This window comes from Trichophyton rubrum, assembly GCF_000151425.1.
Source record: "Trichophyton rubrum CBS 118892 genomic scaffold supercont2.2, whole genome shotgun sequence".
Lineage (NCBI taxonomy): Eukaryota > Fungi > Ascomycota > Eurotiomycetes > Onygenales > Arthrodermataceae > Trichophyton > Trichophyton rubrum.
The window spans coordinates 1,821,003-1,839,126 of NW_003456427.1; the positions used below are offsets into that span (position 1 = coordinate 1,821,003).

The 18,124-nt window shown below is 47.8% G+C and overlaps 7 protein-coding genes across 7 annotated transcripts; 4 read left to right on the top strand and 3 right to left on the bottom strand.

Moving 5' to 3' along the window:
- Positions 1-226: 226 nt before the first annotated feature.
- TERG_02260 (uncharacterized protein) lies at positions 227-948 on the top strand (the record flags this gene model as incomplete). Its single annotated transcript, XM_003237495.2, has 2 exons — positions 227-232; positions 292-948. 2 exons carry the CDS (start codon positions 227-229, stop codon positions 946-948), a joined length of 663 nt encoding a protein of 220 aa, XP_003237543.2.
- Positions 949-1,818: 870 nt separating this feature from the next.
- Positions 1,819-2,607, top strand: TERG_02261 (uncharacterized protein; the record flags this gene model as incomplete). Its single annotated transcript, XM_047747887.1, has 1 exon — positions 1,819-2,607. The coding sequence occupies one exon, from the start codon at positions 1,819-1,821 to the stop codon at positions 2,605-2,607; it is 789 nt and encodes a 262-aa protein (XP_047603856.1).
- Positions 2,608-2,748: 141 nt separating this feature from the next.
- TERG_02262 (uncharacterized protein) lies at positions 2,749-8,292 on the bottom strand (the record flags this gene model as incomplete). Its single annotated transcript, XM_003237497.2, has 6 exons — positions 7,430-8,292; positions 7,304-7,354; positions 6,914-7,204; positions 6,675-6,837; positions 5,977-6,500; positions 2,749-5,922 (listed from the first exon to the last, which is right to left on the bottom strand). The coding sequence occupies exons 1-6, from the start codon at positions 8,015-8,017 to the stop codon at positions 2,749-2,751; spliced, it is 4,791 nt and encodes a 1,596-aa protein (XP_003237545.1). The 5' UTR covers positions 8,018-8,292.
- A 709-nt stretch (positions 8,293-9,001) lies between these two features.
- TERG_02263 (uncharacterized protein) lies at positions 9,002-10,356 on the top strand. Its single transcript, XM_047747888.1, has 3 exons — positions 9,002-9,122; positions 9,182-9,303; positions 9,378-10,356. Exons 1-3 carry the CDS (start codon positions 9,011-9,013, stop codon positions 10,080-10,082), a joined length of 939 nt encoding a protein of 312 aa, XP_047603857.1. The 5' UTR covers positions 9,002-9,010; the 3' UTR covers positions 10,083-10,356.
- Positions 10,357-10,647: 291 nt separating this feature from the next.
- TERG_02264 (uncharacterized protein) lies at positions 10,648-12,041 on the bottom strand (the record flags this gene model as incomplete). The annotated part of the gene is made up of 6 exons (XM_003237499.1): positions 10,648-10,914; positions 11,002-11,225; positions 11,286-11,376; positions 11,450-11,529; positions 11,604-11,680; positions 11,785-12,041. The coding sequence occupies 6 exons, from the start codon at positions 12,039-12,041 to the stop codon at positions 10,648-10,650; spliced, it is 996 nt and encodes a 331-aa protein (XP_003237547.1).
- Positions 12,042-12,789: 748 nt separating this feature from the next.
- Positions 12,790-13,500, bottom strand: TERG_02265 (uncharacterized protein; the record flags this gene model as incomplete). Its single annotated transcript, XM_003237500.2, has 1 exon — positions 12,790-13,500. One exon carries the CDS (start codon positions 13,498-13,500, stop codon positions 12,790-12,792), a length of 711 nt encoding a protein of 236 aa, XP_003237548.2.
- Positions 13,501-14,457: 957 nt separating this feature from the next.
- TERG_02266 (uncharacterized protein) lies at positions 14,458-17,401 on the top strand. The gene is made up of 4 exons (XM_047747889.1): positions 14,458-14,560; positions 14,622-14,893; positions 14,986-15,197; positions 15,274-17,401. Exons 2-4 carry the CDS (start codon positions 14,708-14,710, stop codon positions 15,743-15,745), a joined length of 870 nt encoding a protein of 289 aa, XP_047603858.1. The 5' UTR covers positions 14,458-14,560; positions 14,622-14,707; the 3' UTR covers positions 15,746-17,401.
- The last annotated feature ends 723 nt before the right edge of the window (positions 17,402-18,124 follow it).

Here is an 18,124-nt window from a genome sequence, read left to right on the forward strand (position 1 = left end):
CAACCTATGTATGAGGCATACACACCTCCTCTAACAAGCCGCCTTACCTTCTGCCTCACTGTTAAACATACCTCTGCCTGTTATTGATAGCTAGTGTTTGCCTTCCTCGGATCCTGGTTCCTAAGAACTTAAGGTAAGCATCAATATCAAACTCTCTTTGGCTCGGTGGTGACATCATCGATATTGCTGTTGAACCATGGAACCACTCGGCGATATATTTAAAGGGATGGCGGTCGTGGAGAGACCGCCATCAAGCAAATATAACTGTCAAGGCCTGACAATATTATCTAGATATCACCACCACGCATCAAAGCAATAGAGAACGAAAATACCGGAAGTCCGAAAGGAGATCCCGTCGAAGCACAACAGCTCAGGATGTGCTACCGAAAATATTACAAGTACAAGTGCTGTGCACTCGAGAAGGACGTCGACTGGGTAGCCTGTGAGGACCGACCACCAGGCATGAACTGCCCTAAAGCACAAGAACATAACTGGCAGGGTCCGTATGCGCAGTACCTGGGCGAGATAGAAGGACCTTGCTGGAACTGCATGTGGGCATCATACAACGACGGAGGAAAAGCAAAAAGAGAGTTTATTGAGAATTTTGGAAAACGCAAGCCAGGTGAACAACCGTGGGAGAGCGACGAGGAGAGAAAAGACCAGCGTATGGCCGGGGAAGACTGGTATTGGATCATGCGGAGGAGACAGAAGAAGCAACGCGAAAAGGAGAGGCGGAAGCTGGAGGCGGAGGCCGGAAGGGTGACCCATAGCACCGTCCAGTGGCCCGAGGGGGTCGAGGGAGAGGGAACTTCCGGAAGCAGCACTCCTGGGACGTCCGGAAGCAGGCCCGATAGCCTGCCAGAGAGTCAGCATGCCAGCCGGCCGTCGAGCAGATATGCGTTTTCCGTAGCCGGGGCGCAGACACCGTCGAGACAGCTGCCGAACTAAACGCTCCATCCGCATGTCACGCACCCATCCTCCGCTCACGCATCCCCTATGGCCGCAGTATGCCATCTTCGTCGTTTTAATCCTTGATATCAAGCGTCCTATTGCATGAGCAGACCACATGGAGGGGTGAGAGCCCCCTTACGAAGCGCATCCTTATCCCTAGGCTTTCCCGTTAGCGATATAGTATCTCTATCAAATGCATTTCACTTATCTTCCATAGCATCGCATCCACTGTAGCCATCCTCATCGACCTCTTCAGGTCCTTTCTATCGTCCTTATACTCCGTAGATAACTAGCTAGCTATCAAGTGTCGTTGACTGAAACAAAAAGAACCGAGGAATCCTGGTTGCAAGCGGCTTTTTCCTTTTCAGCCGCGCCAAGAAGTTCAACGTCAACTTCTCGACGTCAACGCGAAGAAAACATCGTCAACTCGTTGTTAATCTATCTAGCTGCAGTATATTCAGTCAGATGTAGGAGCCTGTATGTACCGGGACACGGCAAGATGCCAGTTGGAAGACCTCTATCCATCATACCAACGACAGGATGGCGTCCGGCGTCTTCGCGGCTTCGACTTCACCGTCGACAGCTCCATCTGGCACCCCCGTTCCTCCTAGACACTTATATCCCACGATACCATCTGCTCTCCTCAGTCGATGCAGCTAAGAAGCGGTCGCATGCATATGCCCATCTGCGGAACTGCAACCTGTGCCCACGGCTGTGTGGAGTGAACCGATACGAGAAGACTGGCCACTGTCTGATCGGAGCCGAGACGGTGAAGGTCAATGTCATCGCACCGCATTTTGGAGAAGAACCTTGTATCCAGGGATGGAATGGTAGTGGCTCAGTTTTCTTCTCGGGATGTAATCTGAGATGTGTATTTTGCCAGAATCATGTACGTTTTTCATGCCCGTCGTTATGGTTGATGGTGCGTGGCTAAACGTTGACTCGCAGGACATTGCTCATCAGCGAAATGGGTTTGACCTCACGCCTGAAGAGCTTGCTGGGTGGTATATGAAACTCCAGACTGTTGGAAAGGTTCATAATATCAATCTCGTTACTCCGGAACATGTCGTTCCTCAGGTTGTCTTGTCAATTCTAAATGCGCGAGACATGGGGTTGAATATACCGATTATATACAATACGTCTTCATTTGACTCTCTTGACTCGCTGAAGCTTCTAGATGGGCTGGTAGACATATACCTGCCTGACTTTAAGGTATGGAAGGACAGTACGTCGAAAAGGCTGCTCAAGGCAGATAACTATACAGCCACAGCAATGGAGAGCATCAAGGCTATGCATGCTCAGGTTGGGGATTTATCATTTACAGCAGATGGTGTTGCGAAGCAAGGTGTTCTTCTCCGTCACCTTGTCATGCCCGGCATGGAAGACGAGGGGATAGAAATTGTCAAGTGGCTTGCAAACAATGTGTCGAAGAATATGTACGTGCATATCATGGAACAGTATCATCCAGATGCGCATGTTGGAAAGAAGAAGAGGGCAAAAATCAATAATTCTGGGAAAGAAGCGCAGACGGTACGGTACAGTGATATAAATCGACATGTCACTGACAAGGAACTCGGTGCCGTACAACTTGCCGCCAGGGAGGCTGGCTTCTGGAGATTCTGTGAGCCCGCAGAACACGGTGGGTTCCACCTCTAAACTCTTTGTTTTGTATATAAGTAACAAGAAGAAAGGAGGATTACATGGGAGGGGAGAAACCTGGCAGTAGCTACTCCTGGGCGGCCCAGGAAAATTGTTCTGAAACAAATATGAAAATATCGGAAGCATAACATATTACCATCACAACCTAATACCTGAATTGATAACAGCTACCTCACCATTCTTCGGGCACAGTAAATTTCCAAAGCTATCAATGACGACTAATTGCAACGCCCCAGGGAGCAGCCAGTCCTTGGGCAGGAAAAAATGTTTTCGATAGGAATCCTCATCACTGCCCAATTCCCATGTACATAGCCAATATTGGTGGTTAAGGAAGACAAGTCGACCCTGAAATATACCCACCAATCTGCTGACATGGGCTGAAAGCCGGACCAGATGTTTTCTTCGCAACTGCGCATCAGTTGTATCAATAATCTCGACTCGTCTCGACGAAGTTGGATAAAGCCTGGAGTCGTCGCCAGATCCACGATAGACTGTACATCCGACGACAATGTAGCGATCTTTGATTTGAAAAACATGGTCTGGAGCCTCGAAGAGAGTATTCATTGAGGGAAACACATCTCTTGCGTCTTCGAAAGTGTCTCTGATACTGACATTGTCCATAACCTCGGCAAGGCCTTCAGTAACCTTGCCCTTGAGAGAGACGCGCTCTTTGGGAGAGCTAGGAGGTGTGACCCTGGTCAGTGTACTCCAAGTGTAAATCTCTTGTCTATTCCCTTGAATGCAGATCAAAAGTTTTGCGTCTTTTGGATGACGAATCCATCGTCTTCCATTGCTTCGATCCTTGTGCTCGAGCTCTAAAATTTTCGACTTTGATTTAGTGCTCCAGAGTGCATCCATTGCAGAGCTCGAAATAAGTAAAAACTCCTCAGACGCGCTGAAGAGCAGTTGCGTTACAGCCACCTCCAGATAGAGATCAAGCAATGGGTATACCGCCCATTTCTGCGGTGCCTGGGCTGTCGGCTTTCCCAACCGCTTTGCAATGACACGGCCTGAATCGTCGGCAGAAGCAATGTATTTCTGGGAAGGTGACCAGGCCATGCTAACAACCGACGATATGTCTGAGTGCCCGTATAGTTTGCGAAGTCGTTTAGAAGTCTGAGTTTCATAAATCACGACGCTCCCGTCTTCCTTTCCAGAGCAATGATAGAGAGTCTTCTCACTAGAGACCAAGGCCGAGATCTGCACTCGGCTGTTGTCGTCCGAAGAAACAACGGGATCCGAATAGAGGGTATCATGGGAGCTCATATCCTCTCGATTCAGATCATCAGGCCGCACCAAAGCAGCAGGCTCCCAGACGTTGCATAGAGTACCGCGAATGTCATAGAAACGTTGAGCATCCGGCGCAAAGGCAATGTCCTGAACGAACTCATCATATTTCATTTGATAGATGAGTCTGAATTGGCCTGTAGACCAGACACTTAGACTTCCACTGAAGTCGCTAGTGAGGAGTAAATTCCCATCTGAGCTAACTGCCATTTCCCGCGCCCCTATGTGAGCATGCTCCGTCTGGGTATCATCGTCGATATTCCAGTCCACGAGTTTGGTATCCTGGTATAATATCAGAACATTGGCGGAGTCGGGCTGCCAAATAACCGCCTCAGGCGAATTCCATACATCCTCATCGTTCTTATAGATATCGTCTTGCCGAATACACCGAAGCGGGCGTTGCTTTCGACGACTGATGTGCCAGATGAATACGGGCCGGCCCCGATACGCAATGGCAATTCTCTTAGAATCATTACTAAACACCATAAATCGGGGGCAACTATGTTCTAGCCTTGATGTATCGTAGGCTTCGAAACACCATAGTTCCTGTGAAGTCTCTAAGCCAATGCATTGGATTGTGCAGTCGTCATATGCAACCAACAATTCGTTGTCATTTGAACTGAATGCCAAAGCCATTACACGGCCCTCGTGAGACTTCGGGATTTTGAGTATCTCATTCCCTAGTCCAATATCCCATACCCGGATGGTTTCAATTCCCGCAGATGCTATTATGTTTCGAATTTTAGCTGCCTTGATACAGCTCACCCACTCGTTATGGTGTAGTTTATTATATTCCATACAGGTCTCAGCGATCCATATCACTAGAGTTCCACTACCCTCAAGCAGCGTTATGAAGTAATTGTCCTTGCAAACGACAGCAGACGCAGTTTCGTCTCCACCCATGATTAATCGTGCTAGGCAGTCATCCCAGTTGCCAGATGAGATGCCCTTTACGTTCATAGATCCACGCATCAAGTGTTGGAACGTCTGACTTAGCATTGTCTCGCTCGGGCAGAATGGGATGATGTATTTGTAGATAGCTGATGGGCTTTCGACAAGATAAGACCCAAATCGTCCAACCAAACGAATAAGGTCATTAGCCCACTGGATTAACTCCTGGTCCCGACATGATTTGAAGCTGGTCGGGGGAGACTCAACGCGGCGGTTTATTGTCCTCTTTGCATATGACTTGAGCTGTTGAGCAGAGCGAGTGATAATTTGAAGGTCACCAGTTAAAGCGACGGCATTGATCCACATTAGACAAAATCGCTCTAGGAAGTCAAAAACGGCGGCGTGTAGTTCCTCAGACTCCGCAGAAGCACAGCTTACATGATAGGCCCAATACTTCACAGAGTATAAGAGAAAAGGGAACTCCGTGTAAGGGTCCTGTTGGATTGAGTCCCTAGTTTGTTGGAGTGAAGCGAACCTCGTTCGCCATTTGGTATCGGAGAGAAAGTCCATGCAGACCCTTGCGACTCTCTCGTGACCCTTCCTGTTGTCGATGGAAATAGGTAGATTTGCATCCTTAGAGGTTAAAAACTGTTGGGCTGTTTGATGGATCAAGGTCACAGATGACTTTTTTGTGATGATGAAGTTTCCACAAATTTGGCTAATGGTAACCTTCAAGTTATAGAAACTGCCGAATTTAGACTTGAGGGCCACGGCTAGTTCCTCGATATCCAGGGGTCGAAAGGAGCATACACCCCATGTTAATATTTCTGTTGCCATTTTTCTGAGATGGGTAGGCTGATCAGCAACAATCCGAATCATTCGTTCATACATATGTTCCATCCCTTCAGGCATTTCCGCAAGTGCTCTTTCAATATCAGCGTCAGTGTGCCAGTTATCCTTGATTCTTTCTAGCGCTAGTTTTGCCCAGAGAAAGGAACCTGACGCTTTGGATAAAACCTTCTGGATGATGGAGTCCTGCTCCCCGTCATCTGGGAGGATTCTATGCAGTGTGGTGGACACATATGATCGAATGTCATCCATGGTATCACTAGTTTGAATCTCTTCGTGATATACCTGGCAATGATCAAAGGATAAAGCAGCCGACAAGTCCCTTGTTTCTCTACTCACCAGGATCACTTTAATTGGTGTCGCAGAATTGATCTTAGAAATAAGTGTCACAAGTGTTGATGGGGATTCAGCCTCATCTATGCCATCCAATACCCAAAACAGCTGTTCCCCGAGATTGAGTCGAAAAAGGAGGCCTTCAAATATTTTCTCCCAAATGACGTTATGTTTCTGGGAAGATAACAAAATGCCACTGCTTCGGTTCATTTCTAGAAGCCGAGAGCGAAACTCATCGTATACTTCTGCAATTTGAAATGCGATTGACCGGAGAAAGTAAGAGGGGGTGCGAGTATCATGTTGCTCTGCCTGGAAAAAGTGATATTGGCAGGATGCAGGAAAGAGGCCTTGGCTGAGATAGTCAATGATGAAACTGGACAAAGTTGTTTTCCCGGTTGCTGGTAAACCCGTTAACCACAGAATGGATAGACCGGGGCTGTTATCCTCAGTCCAGCGCTTGAATTCTTTTTTTTTCAAGGATCCAACAGCAAGAGCCTGGCTGGACTCGCTGTCGAATAACCTCCAAATCGCTGCCAACCTCTTTAATACCAAGAACATTTTCAAGTGTAATTGGGCTAGGGCTTAGTATCTCTGCTGGCTTTGGCTTTGCACTTCTTTTCTCTTCAGTTTAAGAGAAGACACATTGTGTGGGATTTAGATTAGCTATCTATCACAGAACTGCGGTTGAATGAAGAATGACATACGCAGCTGCTTAATCCTGTGCACAAACATCCGCAGAACGTTTCGGACATCACGATAATTCCCATCGTCAGGGTCTGGGAATTTTATGATGCCATGATGATCAGCATAGAGCGGTGCCGAAGTTTCTGTAGGGTATCCAAGAATTGCTGATTCCTTTTCAACTATCTAAAACAGTTAAAAGGGGGAGAAAATGGTAAGTCTATAGCCCCAGTGAACTACCTCTCTCTCTCAATCCACGTACCATTATTTTCACTCCAGGAGAAATAGTAGTCTTGAGAGTTTCATAGAACGAAACCAAATCCAGATCACCACAGACAGTCCGGAATTGTTCATTGATATCGCCCAGGGCCGCCGACCCCTTCTCGAGTTCGTTCACATAGACTTTTGATCCAATAGTCGGAGTTGCTCGAATGATATTCTTCAGTGTCGATGCAAAGCTTGATCCTCCATGGGGGGTTCCCAAAAACACTATTCCGTATGTTTGGGAAATCATTTCGGAATATTGGTCATCAGTCCTCCCCAATATATACGCCTTGTTGACAAGTTAGATTGATGATATATATAGCAAATATAGATATGTGCGAGGCGTGTTGACTTGTAGAGTTGAAAGAAATGAAATGCATCAAAAAACCTTTTTGACAACGAGGCCACCCATCGAATGGGCCACGAAAACGAGCGGATTCTAGTTAATGTGACACCCCCTTGGTCAGTCGTGATTAACCAACTGTCTATCTGATTGCTCAATGCGATTGCATACCTCGCCAATCAGCCTGCTATTCTCATTCGCTCTATCTTGGTGCATCTTAGCCCTGAACAGGAGATCCTTTGCGAAATCCAGGATGCTCAACGTCGTGTCCTGGTGCGCAAAATGGGCATTGTATCCAAACGTGAACACTCTCGTCTCGGCCAGCCCGGCTTCGCCGCCCAGCCAGAGCGGCCAGAAATTGTCGACATCGCGATCGTAAGACCAGGTCCGCAGCGAGGAGCCTCCTAAGCCGTGGACAAAGATGAGGTCTGCAACAGGATTGTCACATTCATGCACCAGCGTTAGGCCCAGCGGGTCAACCGATCGCTTCCCGCTGTTTCTGCGGGACGGCTGGGAGCCAACGGTGAGAAATGAAGCCCCAGAGGTGGACAAGTGTCGTGGAAACGGAGGGGGGATCCTGTCAGGGCTCTCATTGCGCTGCAGCGATGTCTTGAAGGCGAACACAGGCTCCGAGGCCCGTCGAAGGTCGGCAGCGCTGGAAGCATGACTTGCGACAGCGCCTGGGTCTATCGCGAGTTCTTCTGGCTCGTCCACAGGGACCTGGTCTGCCTTGCTGCCCCTCAGCTTTTTGAACTGCATCCTCACGGCTAGTTAGAAGTCTGCGGTTGAAGCCGTTGGGGAGAGGCGAGTCCGTCTTTTGCATACCATCCTGTCCTGTCAACTGGAAACAGGCACACACCCTCATGCACACGCATGCACACGCCGGGCAACTTGAGATGGGAGCTCTGTCGCTGTCTCAACAATCATCTGGTGCCTATGGAGAGCGACCAGATAGGAACGATGTAAAAACATGACATTGGTTAGTTAACTATTCGATTGGAAGGCCTGGATGCAGTGCAGCCCATCTTGGGCTCAATCGCTTTCCCACCACGGGGACAGGGCCTTTTCTTCTTCTTGCTGGCTCTCTTTTCTTTTCTTCGTTTTGTCGAGGGTGCGTATCCCTCGCCTGCAGGCAAGGGATTCTTCGAGTAGCAAGGCAGCCGAGCCTCCGTGGACGAATTATACCCCTGGACGGAGTGACTAGTTCGTTGATACGGGATGCAGGACCAGCCCCCCCCCCCCCCCCCCCTCCGTTGGCGCTTCACTTGTTCTCGGTATTTTTGGGACGGGCAATAGTTATATATCCAGCCACCCTGTGTTGAGAGCACAGATGGACGGATGTCTCATAATACCCAGTTTGCGGAGACCTTGAGCATAGATGGACCGACATTTAACCACGTTCTGAACGTGGGAGGAGTGACTAGTTACCGAGTACGGCGGACACGCACCGGAATGCTCCCCCGTTGCTTTGGTTACCTCTAAATACCCAAATATACCCCTGTTACGGAGTGCATGAAGGTGCTAACTTGTTATGTAACTAAATACATGGGCGTCCAGTGCCCGGGCAAGTTCGATGACCCCTCTCTGACGAGGGGGAATGCCGTCTCAAGCTTGGTCAAAACTGAACTCTCCTGAAAGCACCATTGACAGCGTTGAAGGACAAGTCGAAATTCTAATAAAACACTCGGAGTGCCTGTTGCGGACTTATAGTTACGGTTGTCCAGCTGCTTAACTAGACTTCATTAGCTAACTATGTCAACTGATCATCCCCACGTCAACCGCCCAAATAATGTTGCACCTGAGGAAGAAATCAAGCCGCCTAGCACATATGGGAGCTTCCCGCTAGACGAGGCAGTGATAGAGAGTAAGCCATCACCTATCCATCGTCTATAACCACCTTAGCTAACCGGTTATGATGGCAAGGCCTCCCGGTCCCAGGCACAAAGCTCATATCGTCCCATAGTTATGGAATGTCTCTCTGGGGGCGATGTGCACGGATAGTTACTGAGTTGCCAGATGGCACGATCAAGAGATACTTCCTCAAGGCATGGAATACCGAATTATAGTTTATTTAATTCAAGTCTTTACTTTAACTGGCCTTGCTGACAATGAAGAAAAGGTAGCCAGAGGACCATCCGCCTCAATCATGTGTGAGGGAGAGTTTGAGTCCATGAAAGCCATCAATGAAGTCTCACCAAGCCTTGCACCAAAACCATGGGCCCGCGGGAAATATAAAAACGAAGACAGTTACTTCATGCTTACAGATTTCCGAGATGTCGGCAAGCAGCCTCCAGATCCCGTCAAGTTCACTGCAAGACTGGCTGACATGCACATGAGGTCGGTTTCTCCGACGGGCAAATTTGGTTTCCATACCACTACCTGTCATGGCACCATAACTCAAATCACCGATATATGGGAAGAGTCATGGGCAGTCCTCTATCGCAAACAGCTGGCGCATATGTTTGCCATGGACTTAGAAAAGCATGGGTCATGGCCCGAGTTTGAGCAGCTGTGTGACCTCATCTTGAAAAAAGTTATCCCCAGGCTTTTGGAGCCTCTTCAGAGTGAAGGTAGAAGTATCAAACCATGTCTTCTTCATGGAGATTGCTGGGATGAGAATACGGCAACAGACATGCAGACTACAGAACCGTTCATTTTCGATGCGGGCTCTTTCTACGGACACAACGAATATGACACCGGAAATTGGAGGGCCCCAAGACATCGTCTGAGCGGTAAACTGTACGTGAAGAATTACAAGCGTAATTTTTTTCCTTCGGAGCCGAGTACGTATATGCCTCTTGGCCCAGGTACCCATGAAGAATGAACATCAGTTATATTCAAACTAACGCAATGTAGAGGAGGATTGGGACGGTAGAAACCTTCTATACTCGCTGAGATTTAATATTGGAACATCCATTCTCATTCCCGGCTGCAACCAGCGGGAAATGTGAGTATTAACTCTCCCTTTTTCTTCCCTGAGAATAGTACTGAAACTACAAAGTGTTTTTGAGGATATGAAAGAACTGTACCGTAGATACTGTCCCGAAGACAGCCCTACTCTCATTCAACGGGCACAAAACCCTGCAGGTACCGAGGAGGAAGAGGAAGAGGAAGAGGAGGAGGAGGAGGAGGAGGAGGAGAAAGATGAGAAAAAGAAGGAAGCTGAAGACGAAGAAGAGGAAATAGAGGAAGAGGAGGAGGAAGAAAAGGAGGAACAGGAAGAAGCGGAGAAAGAGAAGTCAGCAAAACATTGATTGTCTGGGTCAAAGTGAATTCATTATCCAGAATAGTGCCTTTTTTCCATCAAGTTACCCTAGCCATCGAGCATGCGAGCATATAGGGGCAACAAGTAAATGTCCAGTTAGTCGGTCACTAAATTCGTTAGAAGGCTAGGGCTCTTCTACCTCCTCGTTAAAGTTATCAAATCCCAGGTACTCTCGAGTTTCCAAGTTCCGAATCCCCCTTTCGCCCCTCTCACCCATAAGGTTGTCAATCAACTTGAAATCAGCCTCATCCATCTCGAAAAGTATATCAAAGTTTTCTATAATCCGCTTTGAATTATTCGTCTTGGGAATAACCGATATACCACGGCAGATGGTATGGCAAAGCACAACTTGAGCAACGGTTTTGTCATATTTCTGGGCCAATTTCAGAAGCTGGGGAGGTTTTTTTTGAAGGTGTCAGTAACTAATTAACTAATGGCCTGGTTCCAGCCAGCTTGACCTATATACGGCATGACTTACTGTTGGGTCTTCCAGAGGCCCAGGGCCATGCCTGCCTATAAGGACAGGTATAGGCGCTCCCCCCAGCGGGCAATGCGCTGTGACGTGGATATCATTTTTCTGGCAGTATTCCACGAGGCCCTTTTGGGGGAAGTAAGGGTGAATTTCCACTTGGTTCACAACCGGATGGATTTTTGCCGTTTGGAGGAGCCTCTTGAGCTTTGGGCTCGAAAAATTGGAAACACCTGTCGTTTACGGTCCTTTCTTAGCATGCAGATTATCATTATTAAGTCGTTGTCGCTCACCGATGAGTTTAGCCTTTCCTTTCTCTACGAGCTTCTCCATTGCTGCCCATGTAACGTCATATGCTCTTGAAAGCGGCACGTCTATTACGGGCTGTTGAAGTACTTAGCAGTGAATTGTAAGACAGCCACCCGAAATCATAGAGATCAATCCATTAGTTACATACCTTTCCGTCAGGGGTTCTCTGGGTGGCATATCCATCCTTAATTGCATATGCATATGGAAAATGCATTAAATACAAATCCACTTCCTGCATGTTAGTTCAATCGAGCATTCCAACGAATATAGGCAATAGAACTGAGTAGATAAAGTCTACTTACCGTAATATAGTTGAAAGTTCTCCAAACTCATGTCCATATTGATTTCGACGTCCTCGGGCTTATGAAAGCAATTGTGTCTAGAAAAGTTGCCAATGCATTTAGTTAGTACGTTGAACTACAGCGGAAAAGAGTAGGCGGATAACTATGTAGCCAATATTTGATTAGACAGAGAAGGGCTTACAGTTTTGTCACAATAAATAACTCTTCCCTTGGAATGCCACTTTCGCGAATTGCGTGGCCGATATCCCTTTCGACCTGACCCCAGCCGTACCCAAAGGCAGCATCGATATGCCTGTAGCCTAGCTTCAATGCCTGGAGCACAGAGTCTTTTACTGAGCCCTCTGGATAGATCTTTGGATCTACCTGGAATGTTCCAAGCCCTCTCGAGGGCACTCGAATCGTGGTGCCTTTCAGAGCAAACGACTCTTGAGGAAACATCGTGAGGTTCAGCGACTTCAGGAGCTAGTTACTTATCTGTGACTTGCCAGTACCACAGAGTACTTTAACTGAAGTTCAGTTTTCGAGGCGACTTTACCTCAGGTCTTCCGGCGAGAGGTTAAACTCAGAGAAAGAGTAAACATTCTCCTTAGTTACCTGGGGAGGGCTGCTTAATATAAGGAAATAAGGATGCAGGGGTTCGTGGTAAAATAACATACGAACAAGGGTATGAATCTTTCAGCGGGGCTAAAGATACTGCGTTGCAGTTATTAACCAACTGGTTATCCCGTTTTTGTGCATATAGTACAGTTAGAATGTAGCATACAATTGTATTTAAGATCATGGATCATCTCTCAATAACCGACAAACAGTTTCTCCAAGCGTTGCAATTTCCACCAAATATTAAAGCCTCCAAAACATTTCTGTCATGATAACAAAAAACAAATAAGATAAAATTAAACAAAATAAACTACGGCTTGTCCCTCAGAAACCGGGAGAGGATATTTCCAACAGTTGCGATTACCGCCAAAGCCCAGAATGGCAAACCTATAGCATGGTGTTGGAGCCCCAGATGGAACATAGACCCTGACACAGCAGCACCCACTGATCTTGCAAGACATCCCATTGAAGCGGCAGCGCCATTGACTGTGGCAAGATGTAAAGGCGATGGCGATGTATTAGTTAACCTATCCATGTTAGCGGAGGGGCCAAACACTTGCTTTATTTGGCTGTAAGTTAATTTCTTGACTCACAGAATACTGGAAGCCGTATAGCCCAGGTTTACCAGAATTGCTTTGACCCAAAGGTCTATCAAAATCAATATTGTCGATAGTGGATGGATCAACTGAGAGATGAATGGCGTTAGGCAGTACAGGCATGGAAAAGCAAACACAGCCCAGCGAAAGACTTTCAAAGGTCCCAGGCAAGCAATCAATTTTGGCACAATAAAAACCTGGGCCAGGATGGCTACCGCGGCCTGAGATAGGAGAACGTTGCTGATCATTGGAGAGCTCATGCCAAAGCCAGTTATGAAGTATAAAAAGTTGGAATCTTTCTCATCAGACACCGATTCTTTATCCTGACCTAGGAAAATAGGAATAATCACGTCCGACGACACTTTATGAAAGCCTAATATCGATGCAGCTAGAATTTGAAGAATGACCTGTCCCGAATATGCAGATTTTGCAGGTGACTTGCCTGCCGTAATTGTATCTTTATCTGCATCACTGGAATCATTCTCTACAGCTGCGAACTCGATATCTTCCGTGCAGCGAAGTGGGATATCGTCGTCTCCGTTAGAAGATAACACGGCATATTTTTGGGTATCGATGTAGCCAAACAACTTCATTGTCTTTTGAAAGAGCCATTGGGACATCTCCAATCCGACATTGCGGCTATCCTGGAGATGAGGATGTGTTTCTTCAAGGAAGAAAAACCCCAACAGTCCACTGGTTGCCATGGACGATGCCACTACCAAATTTGGCAATAGATATGGGAACTTCTCCCATATGCTTCCTTTATGGAAGACTGATGGTATTGTCTTTGTGGGCTCAGCCAGCCAGCCGCCAATGACTGGCCCTATGAGGCTCCTGGTATAGCAATATTAGCATTTGGGAAGTCATATGCTAAATATAACTTACCCAAGTGCTCTCAAAAATGGCACCACAGAGAATGCTTTACCTGTGGTTGCTATGTAAGTCTATACCATCGAACCGCTGAGAAATAAAGCATACCTTGATCCTTCTTGTCCTTGACCAATTCTCCAACGCAGGATGAAACGACTCCAACATTTGGATTTGTCAAGCCGCCAAACGCTCGAGCTACCAAAGCAATCCCCAGGCTCTTGGATAGCCCAAACGCCAGAGCTGAAGCGGCGCCGCAGACAACTCCTACCATTAGTGTCCGCTTCCGTCCTATCCGGTCACTGACTTTTGCCCAGGGAACTCCGGTCAAGAACTCGCCAAACGTGAAGAGCGAGACGGTGCTGGATGCCAGGACCGCTGCCTGCGCTGCCTGGTTACCGTCCGCCGGGAGAAAGGACTTCATCATGGTAAAAGCGTAGGGGAATATGGTCGTCCATGCCAGGGCCTCGCTGAACCTGAATAGGCCTGTCCTCTAACTATCAATTCGATGTCCTTGAAGCTGGGAGTCCATCCGTTTGAACTCACCAAGAATAACGAGCTGCCATCGAATCCCGGCGTAGTTGCGCTCCCTGCCTGGCTCTCTTTTGTTTGCCATCCTGCACTTGTGTAGAATGATAGGTATCTCAGTGTTTTACCGTCCTCTGCGGCGTGTCTGTCAACGTTTATGGTGTAGAGATTCATGTTAGTCGCCGAAGGATGAAGAAGCAAAAGCTGGCCCGCCGAGCTGGACCGGAGTTCAACGCCATCCAAATACAACATCGTGACGGTGATAACAACCGACGGCAGTGCCATTTACTATCATTCGAAGAGACAGGAGAGAATAAATAAATATTACGGTCTTTCGCCTCCTGCTAGGCCCACTACCACGCTCCAGGCGTAAGGCTACGGAACTTTCTTGCTGCAAGCTAAAAAAAACATCCATATAACTAGATCACAGCAAAGGCCAGACCTTCAAACTCCAACGACCAGAGAAATCGGCTTCTTACTGGTAGAGACAGTTCATTCCGGTGATATTGCGTCGAGATGAAGCCTATAATAGCTGTCCCGGCGACTCTTCTGCTGGTACATCGCGCCTGGTCAAGGAAATCGCTTACACCGTTGGGCATTGTATTCGCAGCGCTCACGGCGGTAATACATGCAATCCACCCGTCTTCGACTCCCTTTGCTCTTTTAATCGTCTTCTTCTTGGGTGGTACGAGGGTAACCAAAGTGAGTACTCGTTCAATCTGTCAATTTCAGCGTTTGGTGGTGGCGATGGTGGTGCTGATGCAGCTGGCTAATAATCTCAACTCTACGTCCAGGTAAAACACGACGTGAAGGCTCGCCTGACAATATCAGCCGCTGGAGCAGCCGGTGGAGAAGGATCACGAACTCATATTCAAGTGCTTGCAAACTCGGGTGCCGCCTCCATTTTGATATTACTCGACTGCTATCGGATATACTACAAAAACGGGAATCTGTCGTGTCTTCCGTATGGCAGGCCTGAGAGCCTCCTCATGGTTGGAATCGTTTCGTGAGTGCTAATAACTATGGCCTCCGGACAGTGTGGATGAACTGCTACTGACAGCTGGGTTGGTTCTGAACTGTAGGACCTACGCTGCCGTTGCCGCTGATACGTACTCCAGCGAGCTGGGAATCCTCTCCAAAAGCGCCCCTCGTCTGATAACATCTCCTACCTTTCGAAAAGTCCCTCCCGGAACAAATGGCGGAATAACGCTTGTTGGTGTCGCAGCTGGATCTTTGGGGGCATTTACTATTGCCGTGACATCCCTGCTGCTCCCATTTTGTTCTCTTGGTTCACCTGTTGCTGGCTGCTCGAAGCTCGGTCTCGAGGGAGGGAGTGCTTGGAGTTGGAATGAGCAAGCACTTTGGGTCCTCGCGATCACGATATGGGGTACACTGGGGAGCCTTCTTGACAGCCTTCTTGGAGGACTGCTTCAAGCCACTGTTGTCGATAAACAAACGGGAAAAGTCGTTGAAGGATGTGGTGGACAAAAGGTCAGCCATACCCCGCGCTGCCTCTCTCCCGCTAATAGCTCTTCCGTTAACATAATCGACTAGGTTCTTATCCATGCTGGTGCTCTCACGTCCAAAATCATGGGAGATCCTCCTGTCCGGCAAGAAACATCCCTTCGAACGAACGAGGACATTGCTAATGCCTTGTCACCGCATGCTTCTCCTCACGAGAATAACGAGGGAATTTCAGATCCGGCTCATGAGAGCCGTAAGATCACCGCCGGCAGTGACATTCTCGACAACAATGCTGTCAATTTCCTGATGGCTAGCATTATGGCGGTCGGAGGCGTTGCCATGGCCAGCTTCATCTGGGGCACCCCCATTGACAGAATATTCCGCGAATGGTAATATTTCAATGAATAGACGCCGATATGACAAACGAAAAAAATACACACAATAAACAAGCTCTCACGATAACTCTATCGGTGTCCCTTTTGCTTAACATCTTGATAAGAGCAGCTTCTGGTGATTATACCCCTTTCCGTGGGCCAAGCCGAGGCACAAAAAACTGGGGCATCTTATGCCTCAAGATATGCGCTCATCCGAGGACGGCGATTTATGGAGATAGAGATCCAGTATATAATCATAGTGGGCTGACCAGCTGCAAGGGTAAAGTTGCAGCCCTGACTCCGTTGGTGGGGATACATCGTACGGGGTAGACTATGGCGACCAAAGCTTCTTGGCTCTTCCTACAACCACGTCACCTGTATAGGCGTTGGAATGTCTGCATCAGCTCTGGGGTTAGTATTGAAACGATGATATTAAATCAATGGTACCTGGTTCTTTGAACAACAACCTGCCGGCGGGACTTTGGGAGGCGAACACTTTATCCAGGTACAAATAATTAGACCCCTACTCCAATGTAGTTAGGCTGTTACAATTTAAGCACTAACAATCATTGTAGGATGCGTCTATGATGTGCCCAGCGCTCTTTATAGCTTCATGTTGCTCTCAGTCGAGCTAGACCCAGCCGATGCAGCGGTCAGAGGAGATCCGAGAGCAATTGATGCACTCGGCCCATAAGACCGCATCTCTCTCTCTCTCTCTCTCTCTCTCTCTCTCTCTCTCCTGAGGTAGTCAGATGCGTTTGGCAGTAGCATTGCTCCGATAGCCTCTTTTCCTAATTGATATCAACGCTGAGCGGGACTTTACACACATGAATGTCAGGCCTCATTCAGTGTAATCACATTGCTCGGCCCGACCATGAAACCTTTAGAAAGGGAACCGTCAGATGCCACAACTCCCTCTCCTCCGGAGGTAGCCATAATGTTTCTCTGGAAAGGAAAATTGTCATCGTAGTTTGGTAACATCTCTGCGTTAATAGCATTGGATAGTACCGTCTATCAATTCCACACGCTCTCCATACGCACTCTGGATACTGCGTAATATCCCATTTGCAATGCGACTGCCGCGGTTTCGCGTCTATCTCGGGGAGGGGTCATAATTCCTGATGTCCTTTATAGCTAAAAAGGGCAAAAGATTACTCCTGGGCTAGGGAGCTAGAACAGAGAAGTTCATGAGAAAGGAACCCCCTGAGAAATATCATGATACCCTCTTACCGGCTTTTGAAATCGGCTGCCTGGTCGGTTTGCTGAACTCTCCTCTTGTGCAACTCCCTTGGAGCTAACACCCTACCACGGTACCGCATATGTACTTGATATTGGATACCCTAAGATGCTTCATAATGAAAATCTACTACTGAGATGCGAAGGTCTTGAAAGATCGTCCATGATGGGCTGCGGGGGAGCGAGGGATTCATCCTTGCTAATTCATGCCCTGGCTACCGAGCGTTTATCCGAACGGAAACATTCATACGTATATTTGGCAGTGGGGGTAAATCCGTTGCTGAAAACTAGGATAAATACGACGGCCCTGAAGCATACAAAGCATCTGCAAAGCATGAGATTCCGAAATTCTTCATGTTTCTGGGGCCTCATGATGCAGCAGGACATACATATGCCTTAATAGCCGAAAATTAAGCAGCACCGACAAGCATATTTCTTTCAACAGATTACTAGAAATGGTAGAAGGCATTTCGCTAACTACGACGTTCCCCTGGAAGTGCTGTGAATTACTCTCCGCATTCTCAAGCTAGTTCTCATGAACCTCCATTGAGGTTAAACAGGAGGCGAGAGCACCTGCGTCAGTAAAGTTCAGGCTGCCCTCCATAATAGTTCTATGGGCTGTCGATCGGTGCATATCCCTTTATTCGTCTTCATCTCCGCTGCTTGACATGTTTAACGGCCCGTGTCTAATATGAACCAGAACCTTAACCAACAGGTAGTTAAGTGAATTGACAAGGGTTAGAGTGGCACGGCTTATCCCTGGCCAAAGCACAACTTCTGAGCTTATTACCTTGCTGGGCAGATCGGGATATCAAGGTAGGGCCTCCAACCCGGTTCTATAACCCCGTGTTGCATGAAT